The sequence below is a fragment of the Sinocyclocheilus grahami genome, unplaced genomic scaffold (assembly GCF_001515645.1).
Source record: "Sinocyclocheilus grahami isolate Dianchi unplaced genomic scaffold, SAMN03320097.WGS_v1.1 scaffold252.1, whole genome shotgun sequence".
In the NCBI taxonomy this organism is placed as follows: Eukaryota; Metazoa; Chordata; class Actinopteri; order Cypriniformes; family Cyprinidae; genus Sinocyclocheilus; species Sinocyclocheilus grahami.
This window is the reverse complement of record NW_015505431.1, coordinates 1,244,686-1,259,195: the sequence shown is the minus strand read 5'-3', so window position 1 is coordinate 1,259,195 and position 14,510 is coordinate 1,244,686. Positions and strand designations below refer to the sequence as shown.

The following is a 14,510-nucleotide window of genomic DNA, read 5'->3' as shown; positions in this document are numbered from 1 at the left end:
TCTATGTTCGCGCAAATCATTCGTGATCCAGCCTCATCTACAGAAGAAGTGAGTATAATGTTTTGTAATGAATCTTTGCAAATCGCCTTTCCTAATAATGTGCTAATTAGCCAGTTTCACAATGAATGCGTCTAAAGTAAACAGTCTCTCTGAGAGCAGCTCGGAAGAGAGGGGCGGGGTCAGCAGAGCTCATTAACATTTAAAGGAAAATGCTACAAAAACGAGAGAGCTGTTTTTGACAGGGTAAAAAAGGTGTGTTTTACACTACCATTGAGAAATTTTAACCAAACTATGTTACAGACTTTTCATTAAGACCCTAAAGATTCATATCAACTTGTGGAAAATGGGCATCCTATGACCCCTTTAAACGTGCACTAAGCGATTTTTGAAAAACGCTTTTGACCTCAGTGTCTGTCCGAGTCCCAAAACACACTTGTAGCCAATCAGCAGTAAGGGGTCATGTCTTGTACTGATAGAGAGAAGAGAACACTCAATTTGAGCGCACATGATGGATATTAGCAGATTGACTATAGATAGAGAAAGATGACAGATAAAAAAAGAGGAAAATATCAAAGAAAAAAAACATTAAAAAGAAAGCAGCTTTCCAGCAGTGGAGAGATACTCAAGGAGCGGGAAGGGCTCGAATCGGACGCCAAGGTTGTCCTGTTTCTTTTTGATAGGTGAGTAATGTTGACTTTGCTTTGTTTCCGTGTTGGCTTTTGTTTGAATATGATTGTGTGTCATCTTCACTTGTTTCCACGATCGTCGTTGCCCTGGTTGTGTACGTTCATGTGGGGGTAGGAGTTTATATGAATGTATGTCTGAGGGAAACTTACTGTCTTTTCCTCTTGCCTCTGTATAATGCATATGCAAGTGCTATATTAGTATATTATTATAGTGTTATATTTCAATTTCACAGAGAAACGTACAGTATTTTGTCCAAGCAATGATAAAAGGACACATTTAATTTATAATTTGTCTTAAATCTCATTTTGTTAAAAAAAATCGTGACTCGAATCGTGAAATCAAAATCGTGAATGGAATCGTGAAATCAAAACCGTGAATCGAATCGTGAGTTGAGTGAATCGTTACATCCCTATTGCTGACAGCTTGGTACCCCCCAGTTAAAAAATCCCATCTGCGCCCCTGCTCAGAGTGTGAATGTATCTATGTTAGCTAAGTTGTGTCATTACTTTTAGTGAGTTGCTCCCCTATACTGACATGAAGCGTCAGTTTGACTTTTTAACCCGGTCTCTGCTGTGTTTTGTCATTGTAGACCTGCTAAATGAGTCCAGTGGCTTGAGTTATTGATGTCCTCTCATATTTTCCTCTGTCCTTTGGTGTGCGTCTCCTCTCTTTAAGCAAGGCCTTTTATTTGCTCAGAGCCGCGGTGGTTAGCGATCCTCCCGGGAGCTAATTATCTGAAGCGATGAGCCTGGTCTCTGTGAGTCTCGGCCGATACACTGATCTAGGATCAGGATGCTAACACTCCGTCTCTAATCTCCAGCATCACAAACAAAATTATAGACCACCGGCTCGTCATTATGTGTTTGCCCTTGATAATTCATTATTTTTAGCATAAAAATATAATTATATTATTTAAAATAAATAATACATAATATTTATATAATATTTTTAAATAATAAAATTATTTATTTTAGAACTTTTTTTATTGAAATCATATTGGTACGTTACAGACATTATTAAAAGACATTTTGTTGTCCAAATTGAGGCCTGAATTCATGTCTGTCATCGTTCATTTCTAGTCCATTTTCTTATTTGCAGACCAGGTCATCTATACAAACATCCACAGGGTCACAGAGAGGGTAACGTGTCATGAAAAAAAAAAATCATGACTTTTTTAGATGCAAAAAGTGGCCATCAGGGAAAAAATTATCTGCTAAAAATGCATGATATGATCCCTTCAAAAACAGTAATTTCTCCTGGCTGCCAGTGTCTCCCGAGCTCAGATGAAACGCGGGCCGTGATGTTCAGGAAGTGAGCGCTGTTCACACAGGGACTGGAATTGGTTCGGCTGGGTTTATTAGATATATTTTGTCACAGTGTATTTGCTGCACAGAGCTGTAATCACAGCTGTTTGATGATGAACAAGACGATGCTCTTCATCTCCCTGCTGTTCTTAATTCCATCTCTCTCTGTGTTGTTTCTCTGGCTCCTGTATGACGTCCTCCAGCTACAGCACGGCATATCAGTGCATTTACTATCCTCCAGAACAGACGGCCAAGGCCCGCGAGATCCTGTGTGTGGTGTCCCAGCTGCAGCCGCACATCTCTGCGCTGGCCGACCAGCTGCTCCAGACGGCCCAGCAGAGCTCCAGCCAGCCTCTCCGAGACGTCCTCAAGAGCCTGGAGGAGAAGGTGAGACTGCAGACGCTCAGCAAGAGGGCATTCAGTTCATCAGAAGTGACAGGAAAGACGTTTATGATGTTACAAAAGATTTCTATTTCAAATAAATGCTTTAGAGATTCCTGAAGAAAATGCGTCACCATTTACACAAAAATGTGAAGTGGTGCGACTTAAGATAATAATAAGAAATGTAATTTAAATTGTAATACTATTTCACAGTATTGCTGTTTTTACTGAAAAGGAGTCACACTGACCCCAAAATCGAAATTTATATATGGATGTATTCTTTTTACGTTTATGATGTTACAAAAGATTTCTATTTCAAATAAATGCTTTTCTTATGAACTTTGTGTTCTTCAGAGATTCCTGAAGAAAATGCGTCACCATTTACACAAAAATGTGAAGTGGTGCGACTTAATAATAAGATAATAATAAGAAATGTAATTTAAATTGTAATACTATTTCACAGTATTGCTGTTTTTACTGAAAAGGAGTCACACTGACCCCAAAATCGAAATTTATATATGGATGTATTATTTTTTTCTTCTCAAGATAACTGGGCGTGAGATGTACATAAAAAAAATTAAAAAAAATAATTCTGGTATAATTATGACTCATCAAAAAACTATTATTTAATAATTAATCGTTAATAATATTTAATTTAATTTAATTCATTTTTAATATACAAAAAACTATATATTTTTCCAAGATAATAACTAGACGTGAGGTGTAGGTGAGGATCCATTCTGAAATTATTATTATTATTATTTAATTATTTAATAAAATATTAAATTAGATAATAATAAACGTATCATTAATTTATTATTATTATTATTAATAATAATATTTTTTCATTCATTGATTTGTTTGTTTATTTATTTATTTATTATACAAAAATAGTTTTTTAAGGTAATAACTGGATGTAAGGTTTAGGTAAAGATTTATTATGGTATTATCATGACTCATCAAAAAACACTTTTTTATGATTTTAACCAATGTCCTTGAAATAAACAAACAAACAAATAAATATTTTATTTTTTTTTTTTAAATTGAATTATTTAAGGTAATAACTGGACATGAGGTGTAGGTGGGGATTTATTATAGTATTAATATGACTTAAAAAACCCTTGAAAAATATATATGTTTTTAAAAGGCTATTTTAGCCAACATCCTTGAATATATATATATATAAATATATATTTACTCATATTTTTACACCTCAACTGGACATGAGGTGTAGTTGAGGATTCATTATAGTATTACTATGACTCATCAAAAAAACCTTGAAAAATCTTTATTCGAGACGCAATTTAGCCAATGTCCTTGAATACCCGAGTCAATCTGGAATTGCATAAAGTTTGAAAGTAAAATTGTAAAGAAAGTATTAATCTTCAAGATGGTGGTTTGGGAGCATAAATGTAAAATGAGGCAGAATAGTGCAGCTGATAGTGCGTCTGTTAATAGTCCGGCAAATGTTCATGCTTTAAGGGCAAATATTTCTGCAAATGAAATACGCTGCTGTCACACTCAATTTATCCACATTCACAAGCTGCTGCTGCTTCTGCTGAATCACTGAGAGAAACAATGGCTAGTTCACTAACATTTGCTGTCTGTACCAGACGACAGTACTGCGCTTGTACCATGGTGCTTTAACATATATCACTGTACTGTATAATGCCATAGCACTATGGCTTAAAAATGGTATTACCATGGCTAAAAACCATTACACCAAATCATTAAAATACAATTATTGAAATGAATTGCATGCTGAATCGGTACAGCAGTGAATATTCTCTGTGTTTCTGTAGACAACACCAGATTTCACATCAACAAACAAACGCAGCGTGTTTGTCGTCCCATTCACTCAGACCACCGAGTCTCGGCCTGAAACGGGTCAGTTTGTAAACATGAAGGCTGTTTGACAAATGACCAGGGGTCTGTCACGTTCCCCTCTGCCAAAGCCAACAGAAGCCACCGGGCCGAGTGTCTCGTTTGGAGGCCTTCATGTTTTATGTGTGTAATTAATGAATTACATCTGCTGCCGTCAGTGTGCAATCTGTGACACAGAGATTGTTTCTGCCACAGCGGAATATCGCCAATCAGCCGCCTTCATTGCTTAATTCTCTCTGCCGCCGCTCTTCACCTCCTTGATTAGCAGTGCGACGGCCGCTGCATGATCACACGCTTCTACTGATTGAAATCTCCAGCCCTCAGCGACTGTTTGTGTGGGTGCGTGTTGATGTTGCATTAGACTTGTGTACAACACTGCAAGCACACCATCTAGGGCTGTGACGTTTTTATTTTATTTTATTTATTATATTTTATTTTTGTATACAACACAGCAAGCACAAAATCTAGGGCTGTGACTTTTTATTTGTTTTTATTTGTTTTTTTTTAAAATTTAGCTATCATTTTAAACAAACAGCATTTGTAACTTTATAGTTTTTAAACATTTTAGTTAAAACTTACAGTGTAACTTTAAAGTTACAATTGATGTTCAGACAAAATTAATGTTCTAAAATCAATAATTCAATCAATCTATCTATCTATCTATCTATCTATCTATCTATCTATCTATCTATCTATCTATCTATCTATCTGTCTGTCTGTCTGTCTGTCTGTGAGATTGTTTCTGCCACAGCGGAATATCGCCAATCAGCCGCCTTCATTGCTTAATTCTCTCTGCCGCCGCTCTTCACCTCCTTGATTAGCAGTGCGACGGCCGCTGCATGATCACACGCTTCTACTGATTGAAATCTCCAGCCCTCAGCGACTGTTTGTGTGGGTGCGTGTTGATGTTGCATTAGACTTGTGTACAACACTGCAAGCACACCATCTAGGGCTGTGACGTTTTTATTTTATTTTATTTATTATATTTTATTTTTGTATACAACACAGCAAGCACAAAATCTAGGGCTGTGACTTTTTATTTGTTTAAAAAAAAAATTGAGCTATCATTTTAAACAAACAGCATTTGTAACTTTATAGTTTTTAAACATTTTAGTTAAAACTTTAAAGTTACAATTGATGTTCTAAAATCAATAATTCAATCAATCTATCTATCTATCTATCTGTCTGTCTGTCTGTCTGTCTGTCTGTCTGTCTGTCTGTCTGTCAGTTTATTTATTTATTTGTTTATTTATTTAAATAGAGATAATATTAACCAAACAGTAATTGTAAAGGAATTAATTCAAAATATTTTATTTTATTTTATTTTATTCATTTATTTGTATTTATTAGAACTATAATTTTAACCAAACAGAAGCTGTAACTGTTGATTCAAAATCTGTTATCATATTAACCAAAACGCAACTGTAAAAAATCTATGATTTTTTTTGGCTATTTTATTTTTTTTATTTTTTTTTAGAACTATCATGTTGACCAAACAGCAGTTTGTTGATTCAGAATCTTTCAGAACTTTTTATTTATTTATTTATTTATTTATTACAAACAGCCATTTTAGATAATTGTATATTAAAACTATTTTATTTATTTATTATATAATTTTTTTATTATATTTTATAATTTTTTATATCATTATTTTTCAGTTAAACGTTCAAACTCTTTCAAAATGTTTAACTCTTAATTGTAAGGCATATTTCTCTAAATTAACAGATGTAAGAATTATATTTAATAATTTTCATTTATATATACCAGGGATGGGCAACTGGCGGCCCGCAGTGTCTTTTAGTACGGCCCGTAGACCCCTTGAGGGTGTCCTCACACTCTAAAAACCATTACACCAAATCATTAAAATACAATTATTGAAATGAATTGCATGCTGAATCGGTACAGCAGTGAATATTCTCTGTGTTTCTGTAGACAACACCAGATTTCACATCAACAAACAAACGCAGCGTGTTTGTCGTCCCATTCACTCAGACCACCGAGTCTCGGCCTGAAACGGGTCAGTTTGTAAACATGAAGGCTGTTTGACAAATGACCAGGGGTCTGTCACGTTCCCCTCTGCCAAAGCCAACAGAAGCCACCGGGCCGAGTGTCTCGTTTGGAGGCCTTCATGTTTTATGTGTGTAATTAATGAATTACATCTGCTGCCGTCAGTGTGCAATCTGTGACACAGAGATTGTTTCTGCCACAGCGGAATATCGCCAATCAGCCGCCTTCATTGCTTAATTCTCTCTGCCGCCGCTCTTCACCTCCTTGATTAGCAGTGCGACGGCCGCTGCATGATCACACGCTTCTACTGATTGAAATCTCCAGCCCTCAGCGACTGTTTGTGTGGGTGCGTGTTGATGTTGCATTAGACTTGTGTACAACACTGCAAGCACACCATCTAGGGCTGTGACGTTTTTATTTTATTTTATTTATTATATTTTATTTTTGTATACAACACAGCAAGCACAAAATCTAGGGCTGTGACTTTTTATTTGTTTAAAAAAAAAATTGAGCTATCATTTTAAACAAACAGCATTTGTAACTTTATAGTTTTTAAACATTTTAGTTAAAACTTACAGTGTAACTTTAAAGTTACAATTGATGTTCAGACAAAATTAATGTTCTAAAATCAATAATTCAATCAATCTATCTATCTATCTATCTATCTATCTATCTATCTATCTATCTATCTATCTATCTATCTATCTATCTGTCTGTCTGTCTGTCTGTCTGTCTGTCTGTCTGTCTGTCTGTCAGTTTATTTATTTATTTGTTTATTTATTTAAATAGAGATAATATTAACCAAACAGTAATTGTAAAGGAATTAATTCAAAATATTTTATTTTATTTTATTTTATTCATTTATTTGTATTTATTAGAACTATAATTTTAACCAAACAGAAGCTGTAACTGTTGATTCAAAATCTGTTATCATATTAACCAAAACGCAACTGTAAAAAATCTATGATTTTTTTTGGCTATTTTATTTTTTTTATTTTTTTTTAGAACTATCATGTTGACCAAACAGCAGTTTGTTGATTCAGAATCTTTCAGAACTTTTTATTTATTTATTTATTTATTTATTACAAACAGCCATTTTAGATAATTGTATATTAAAACTATTTTATTTATTTATTATATAATTTTTTTATTATATTTTATAATTTTTTATATCATTATTTTTCAGTTAAACGTTCAAACTCTTTCAAAATGTTTAACTCTTAATTGTAAGGCATATTTCTCTAAATTAACAGATGTAAGAATTATATTTAATAATTTTCATTTATATATACCAGGGATGGGCAACTGGCGGCCCGCAGTGTCTTTTAGTACGGCCCGTAGACACCTGGAGGGTGTACTCACACTAGACACGGTTGCCTTGAACCGAGCCCGAGCGCGATTATCCCCCCTCCCCCGCTGGCCTGCACTCACACTTGCACTAAACATTCCGGGCCGGAGCACGCTTAGGTCATGTACGAGATAATGGAGAAAAACACTTTCGCTAATATTCTGCCAAATAATTAATAATAGTTCATTTATAATTTATGCTGTGCATTGATTTTCACTTGTATGTATCAGAGAATTATTACAGAGGCAGCTGATTTTAATTAAATAATTTGCAGCTTTACTCGCAAACTACATTTCCGGTTCATCAATAAGGTGACCATTATAAACCTAAATATACTTGATTGAACAAACTTAATTGAAAAGTGTAGTGTAGTAGTAGTAAAAGAATATGTTTGCGGTCGTAATGATGACAGTAGTGCACACAAAACAGTATCTGTTCCGTGCTCTGGCGCGATTAGCGCTCTCACTGCATGCGAACCATAAAAAAGAACCAAAAAGCTACTGTAAAGAAATTTATTTAAAATGTTTATTTAATTTTTGTGTGTGTGTGTGATTTTGATCAAACTGCAGTTTATTGATTCAAAAATATTTAGAACTTTTTATTTATTCATAGCTATTATATTAACCAAACAACAATTTTATTTTTTAATTTATTTATTTCACAAATAGTGCTAAGGATGTTTACTTTGTCTCATCTTGATTTCATTTATAAATAAATTTGACATTAAAAAGTTTTTTCTCAGATCAAGTTTATTCACAAGTCTCCCGATGAGGTTTTCACTGTGAAATCAGACGTTTGGACGTTGCCTAAGTTTCTCAAAAACATAGAAAAATATACATATGTACAAGTACCTATGAATATGAATGAGGTCGTCCTGCTCTTTCTGTTTCTCATGCAATCTTTTCAATATTCGCACGACTCTGTAGATTAATTGAATCATATGTTGTTGTTGTTGTTTCAGAAGAACCGGCATGTCTTTTGTGTCTCTCTAATTCTTCTCGCTCTTTCTTCTGCATTTCTATCGACTATACCATCGCTGTTTGTTTATTAGTTTTCTGTTGCGTGTCTCGTCCCGTCCCTTTTATCTTCATCACACGCTCTTATGCTGTGCTGTACTTTAATGAAATGTTGGTTATTAAAACGCTGGCTCTTCTCTGTCTGTCTGCAGACGGAGCAGTTTGTTCACGCTCTGAAGGATGAGTTGGTGAAGAGTGCTCTCCTGGCGCTGCATGCCGCCCGTCCCGGATACGTCAGCAAGAGTCAGAGCTCCGCTCCGTCCAGCCCTGCCCCAGCCACAGCCGATCCGCACCCCAGCGCCACCGAGAAGCCACACAGCGTCTGCAACAATGTGGATGGCTCCCAGACGCCGCCGAGAGAAAGCCGAGCGTCGCCCGTCCACTCCGACTCCATCCCGCACCACAAAGAGTACGACGAGGAGGAATGGGCAAGTGCTTCACTTCATGGAAATCATGCATCATTAGGAGTAGGGATGCACGATATTGGATTCTTTCCTGATATTTTTAACTAATTTTGGTGGAAACCCAACAGTGTTGGGGAAAGTTACTTTTAAAAGTATTGCATTACTCTATAAAATAGTTACTGATTTGTTACTTTTTATGAAAAGTAATGCATTGCGTTACTTTTTTGTTACTTTTTGTCACCTGGGCTGGGCTTGCTTATTTATTTTTAATAACAAAAAACAAAAAAAAGTTCGATTTTTGGTAACTGGAAAGGCCCTTTCACACCAAAAGTAAAATGAATAAGCCTCGGGCTGAAGGAAGTGTCTCTGCATCTCACTCCTGATTTCTCTCGACACGGGGACAGCAGAAGTGTCAGTGAATAAATGGGAAAACAAAGTAACTCTCCTAGAGAAAAATAAATATACTAAAATGTATTTAAAATTTTAGGGCTGCCCCCTAATAGTCGACTAATCGTTAGTCGACCAAAAAAGGCTTGGTCGACCAAAATTTTATTCGCAGAAAAAAAAAATCCACAGGCGAAGTCACGCAGGCCATGACTAACAGATCGTTAATGGCTAACGTTAGTCTATGGTAATAGAGTACATCAACGGGCAGGACATCCAAACACTCGACTATCATTCATCGACCTCAAATATGACTTATCATCTGAAATATGTAAGTATTAGCAACTTTACATGGCCACTCAATCTAATGTTATCCTAGAGAAATGTGCACTATTCTAGTGTGTGGAAGCTGAACAGTAGCTCTCACTGCAGGACAGATGGAGGTGCCGGTGCTCTTGCTCCTAAAATACTCTGTAATTTTTGGTCATAGAGATAAGAGTAATACAGCGTTCAAATCTGTAAAGACTCTATGTTTATTTGTGTGCACTCACAACACCACGCTTTTGTAATATAATGAAAGCATACATTAAGCGCTTTCTGCCGTCTCGGTCTCTGTGAACCTGACCGCGAAACTCCATGTATATCTTTGCCTTACAGACATTAAAAATATATTTATAGAGAGTGAAATCTCTACTTTCAAATGGAAAACAAATTCTCAGATTATGTAATTCTTATGAAAGATGCATACAGGCGCGTCCTTTACTGACGAGTCAGTGTCTCCGACTTCATCTCTTAAATCGAAACACTAGGTAGTTTATCAAATTATTAAAATACTCCTTACTGTTTTTCCCTGGCATATTCATAATCATTACTTCTGCCGGTGCGCTGTGGCAAGCTTTATGCGTGTGCTTGAGCGCTTATTAGGCTTTGTAGGCAATTAAAGGCTCATAATGATTTAAACGGTTTATTAAAAAACGTGTGATTAGTTGACTAATGCTTCAAATGAACGACTACTAGTCAACCAGAAAAATCCTTAGTCGAGGGCAGCCCTATAAAATGTCATGATATGTATACTACAAATACATTTACATATTTATGTGCTTAATAAAAAGACCCTGCAGTTGTACTTTTGGTATACTAAACTAATTTTGTGCTTAATGCACTTTAATTGTGCGGAAGTATTCCTGAAGTCCAACTGAAGACATACTGAAGTATGTTTGATTGTGCTAAAGTGAAACTGTTGCAAGTATGGCAAGTACTTCAGGTACACTTTAACTATTTTGCATTTAAAGACTAATATTATTCAAAGATTATACAATCCTCATCAACAGTGACATTAAAACACATTTTAGGATTAATATTAAGAAATGTGCAGTGTGCACAAGTAGTATTCCAAATAAAGTTTCATTATAATTTTTATATCAGTAAGTCTTTTTAAAGCAATTTGTCAGTAAATGTTAATAGATTTGAACTATATTTAGTATGAAATAAATATATTTTAAATATATTACTTTTTCCTAGGGTTGTGTTACTTGTTTGAAAAAGTAGTTAAGATATTTCATACTTTGAATGTAATGCGTTACTTTACTAGTTACTTGAAAAATGTAATCTGATTATATAACTCATGTTACTTGTAATGTGTTACCCAAAAACTGCTGGTCAATCGATATTTCCTTTTGTTTGGAAACAACACTAAGTCACTCCTGTGCAGACATTATAAGCGAATGATTTTTAATTTTGGTTAATTTTGAGCAGTTTTTATTAGTAGATTTAGAGGTTTGAAAATAACAATTTTAAGAAATCACAAGTCCGTGACGGACAGATCGTTAACGGCTGGTCTATGTGGGAAAACAGTACATCGGGCAGGACATCCAAACACTCGACTATCATTCATCGACCTCAAATATGACTTATCATCTGAAATATGTAAGTATTAGCAACTTTACATGGCCACTCAATCTAATGTTATCCTAGAGAAATGTGCACTATTCTAGTGTGTGGAAGCTGAACAGTAGCTCTCACTGCAGGACAGATGGAGGTGCCGGTGCTCTTGCTCCTAAAATACTCTGTAATTTTTGGTCATAGAGATAAGAGTAATACAGCTTTCAAATCTGTAAAGACTCTATGTTTATTTGTGTGCACTCACAACACCACGCTTTTGTAATATAATGAAAGCATACATTAAGCGCTTTCTGCCGTCTCGGTCTCTGTGAACCTGACCGCGAAACTCCATGTATATCTTTGCCTTACAGACATTAAAAATATATTTATAGAGAGTGAAATCTCTACTTTCAAATGGAAAACAAATTCTCAGATTATGTAATTCTTATGAAAGATGCATACAGGCGCGTCCTTTACTGACGAGTCAGTGTCTCCGACTTCATCTCTTAAATCGAAACACTAGGTAGTTTATCAAATTATTAAAATACTCCTTACTGTTTTTCCCTGGCATATTCATAATCATTACTTCTGCCGGTGCGCTGTGGCAAGCTTTATGCGTGTGCTTGAGCGCTTATTAGGCTTTGTAGGCAATTAAAGGCTCATAATGATTTAAACGGTTTATTAAAAAACGTGTGATTAGTTGACTAATGCTTCAAATGAACGACTACTAGTCAACCAGAAAAATCCTTAGTCGAGGGCAGCCCTATAAAATGTCATGATATGTATACTACAAATACATTTACATATTTATGTGCTTAATAAAAAGACCCTGCAGTTGTACTTTTGGTATACTAAACTAATTTTGTGCTTAATGCACTTTAATTGTGCGGAAGTATTCCTGAAGTCCAACTGAAGACATACTGAAGTATGTTTGATTGTGCTAAAGTGAAACTGTTGCAAGTATGGCAAGTACTTCAGGTACACTTTAACTATTTTGCATTTAAAGACTAATATTATTCAAAGATTATACAATCCTCATCAACAGTGACATTAAAACACATTTTAGGATTAATATTAAGAAATGTGCAGTGTGCACAAGTAGTATTCCAAATAAAGTTTCATTATAATTTTTATATCAGTAAGTCTTTTTAAAGCAATTTGTCAGTAAATGTTAATAGATTTGAACTATATTTAGTATGAAATAAATATATTTTAAATATATTACTTTTTCCTAGGGTTGTGTTACTTGTTTGAAAAAGTAGTTAAGATATTTCATACTTTGAATGTAATGCGTTACTTTACTAGTTACTTGAAAAATGTAATCTGATTATATAACTCATGTTACTTGTAATGTGTTACCCAAAAACTGCTGGTCAATCGATATTTCCTTTTGTTTGGAAACAACACTAAGTCACTCCTGTGCAGACATTATAAGCGAATGATTTTTAATTTTGGTTAATTTTGAGCAGTTTTTATTAGTAGATTTAGAGGTTTGAAAATAACAATTTTAAGAAATCACTCTTTTTTCAGACCGATTCAGTTGTAACCTTAACATTTGAAACGTGACAAATGGAAACAATATGTATTCTAAAATCAGCTCAAAATATCAAAACATTTTAGATATCCTCACTCTGGATGGATTCATAGTCCGAAACAAAAAGAAAAGTAATTGTGACTTTTTATCTCACAATTTGGACTTTTTTCTATGCAAATTGTGTGTTTATTTCTTGCAATTCTGACTACTTTCCTCAGAATTGTGAGATATAATCTCGCAATTGCAAGTTACAAGGTCAGAATTGCAAGATGTTTATATCTTGCAATTCTGACTTAATTTCTCACAATTCAGACTTTTTTCTCACAGTTGCAAGTTTATATCTTGCATTTCTGACTTCTTTTTTCAGAATTGTGAGCTATAAACACAGTTGCTTCTTACAAAGTCAGAATTACGGGAAATAAACAAAATTGCGAGAAATAAGGTCAAAATTGTGAGATACTCACTTTTCTAATTTTTTTTCACAATTGCATGTTTGTCTTGCAATTCAGACTCACAATTGTGAGTTTATATCTGACTTTTCACAGAATTGTGAGACATAACCGTGCAATTGCCTGTTATAAAGTCAAAATGGCGAGATATAAGCTTGCAATTGCAAGAAAAAATCTGAATTGTGAGAAAAGAAGTCCCAATTGTCTTTATTTGTTATTCAGTGGCGGAGACGGGCTTCCATACTCTGCACATTTGCTGCTTGTGTCTGCAGCACTTCAGAGAGTCTGACAGCGCTTGAGCTCGGATATATTTGATAGGATCTTGAGAGGTTCAGTCATTCCACAGGGCCAGAGGCCAGACAGGGATCAGGTTAGCAACCGAGCCAGTGACATCAGCACACACGGCAACCACTATTACTGTAGCATCTGATAGTAGAAAGCTTTACCACACAAACTGAAGGGTGACTACAAACTCAAGTCACATACTAAGAGTGTGTTGTGTTTGTTTAGTCAGTGGTGCTGTGAAACGTGGATGTGAAGCTGTGGTGTCTGCCTCCTGTAATTGCCTTCAAGAGTGTGTGTGTGTGTGCGTGTGTGTGTGTGTGTTATAACCGTGGCTAACAGGAGAGGATTAGAGGCCAAGATAAGACAAGCATCTCTAATCAATGGCAAAATAACTTGCGTGCCCTTGAGCGCCGCTCACAGGAGGGAAGGAGAAGCCATGCCTGACGTTTGCCTGATCATTTTTCCTGTCAGAATGTTTTATGTTCATGTCGTTTTTTTACTCTGTCAGCCAATAGAAGTGCTGCTTTTATCAATTTGCATAAATGTCATAGGTGTAACCAGTAAGTGCTTAGTTAAATATTATGAGAAGTCATATTATTGTCTCTCTCTCTCCATAAAAGGTACAATAAAATAGAAAGAGCAAACACACTCTCTTTCAAGGATGTTTTACTATTAAAGTCTCAAACGTGCATGTTTGTTTTCCTCCTCCTTTAGCTTTAAATGTAATGCATGGGGAGACCGTCTTATCTTTTGGTGCTCTATATAATATTTCCGAGTAAAAAATGTTAACCAACAACATCAGCCCTATTAAACCAGAGCTGAAGCTGAATTGTATGTGATAGTTGGAGCGGTTGTGGTCTGCGGTACGCTTGTGTGTGTGTGTGTGTGTGTGTGTGTGTGTGTGTGTGTGTGTGTGTGTGTGTGTGTGTGTGTGCGCGGAGTTTCT

General features: G+C 35.3%; 1 protein-coding gene across 1 annotated transcript in view; it reads left to right on the top strand.

Annotated features, from left to right (window-relative positions):
* Positions 1 to 14,510, top strand: part of LOC107598548 (type II inositol 3,4-bisphosphate 4-phosphatase) — a 164,806-nt gene that overhangs the window by 124,399 nt on the left and 25,897 nt on the right. Inside the window, exons 10-11 of the mRNA XM_016289922.1 lie at positions 2,195 to 2,378; positions 8,780 to 9,055. Of these exons, the coding sequence (XP_016145408.1) occupies positions 2,195 to 2,378; positions 8,780 to 9,055 (460 nt within the window). The remainder of the gene's footprint in view (positions 1 to 2,194; positions 2,379 to 8,779; positions 9,056 to 14,510) is intronic.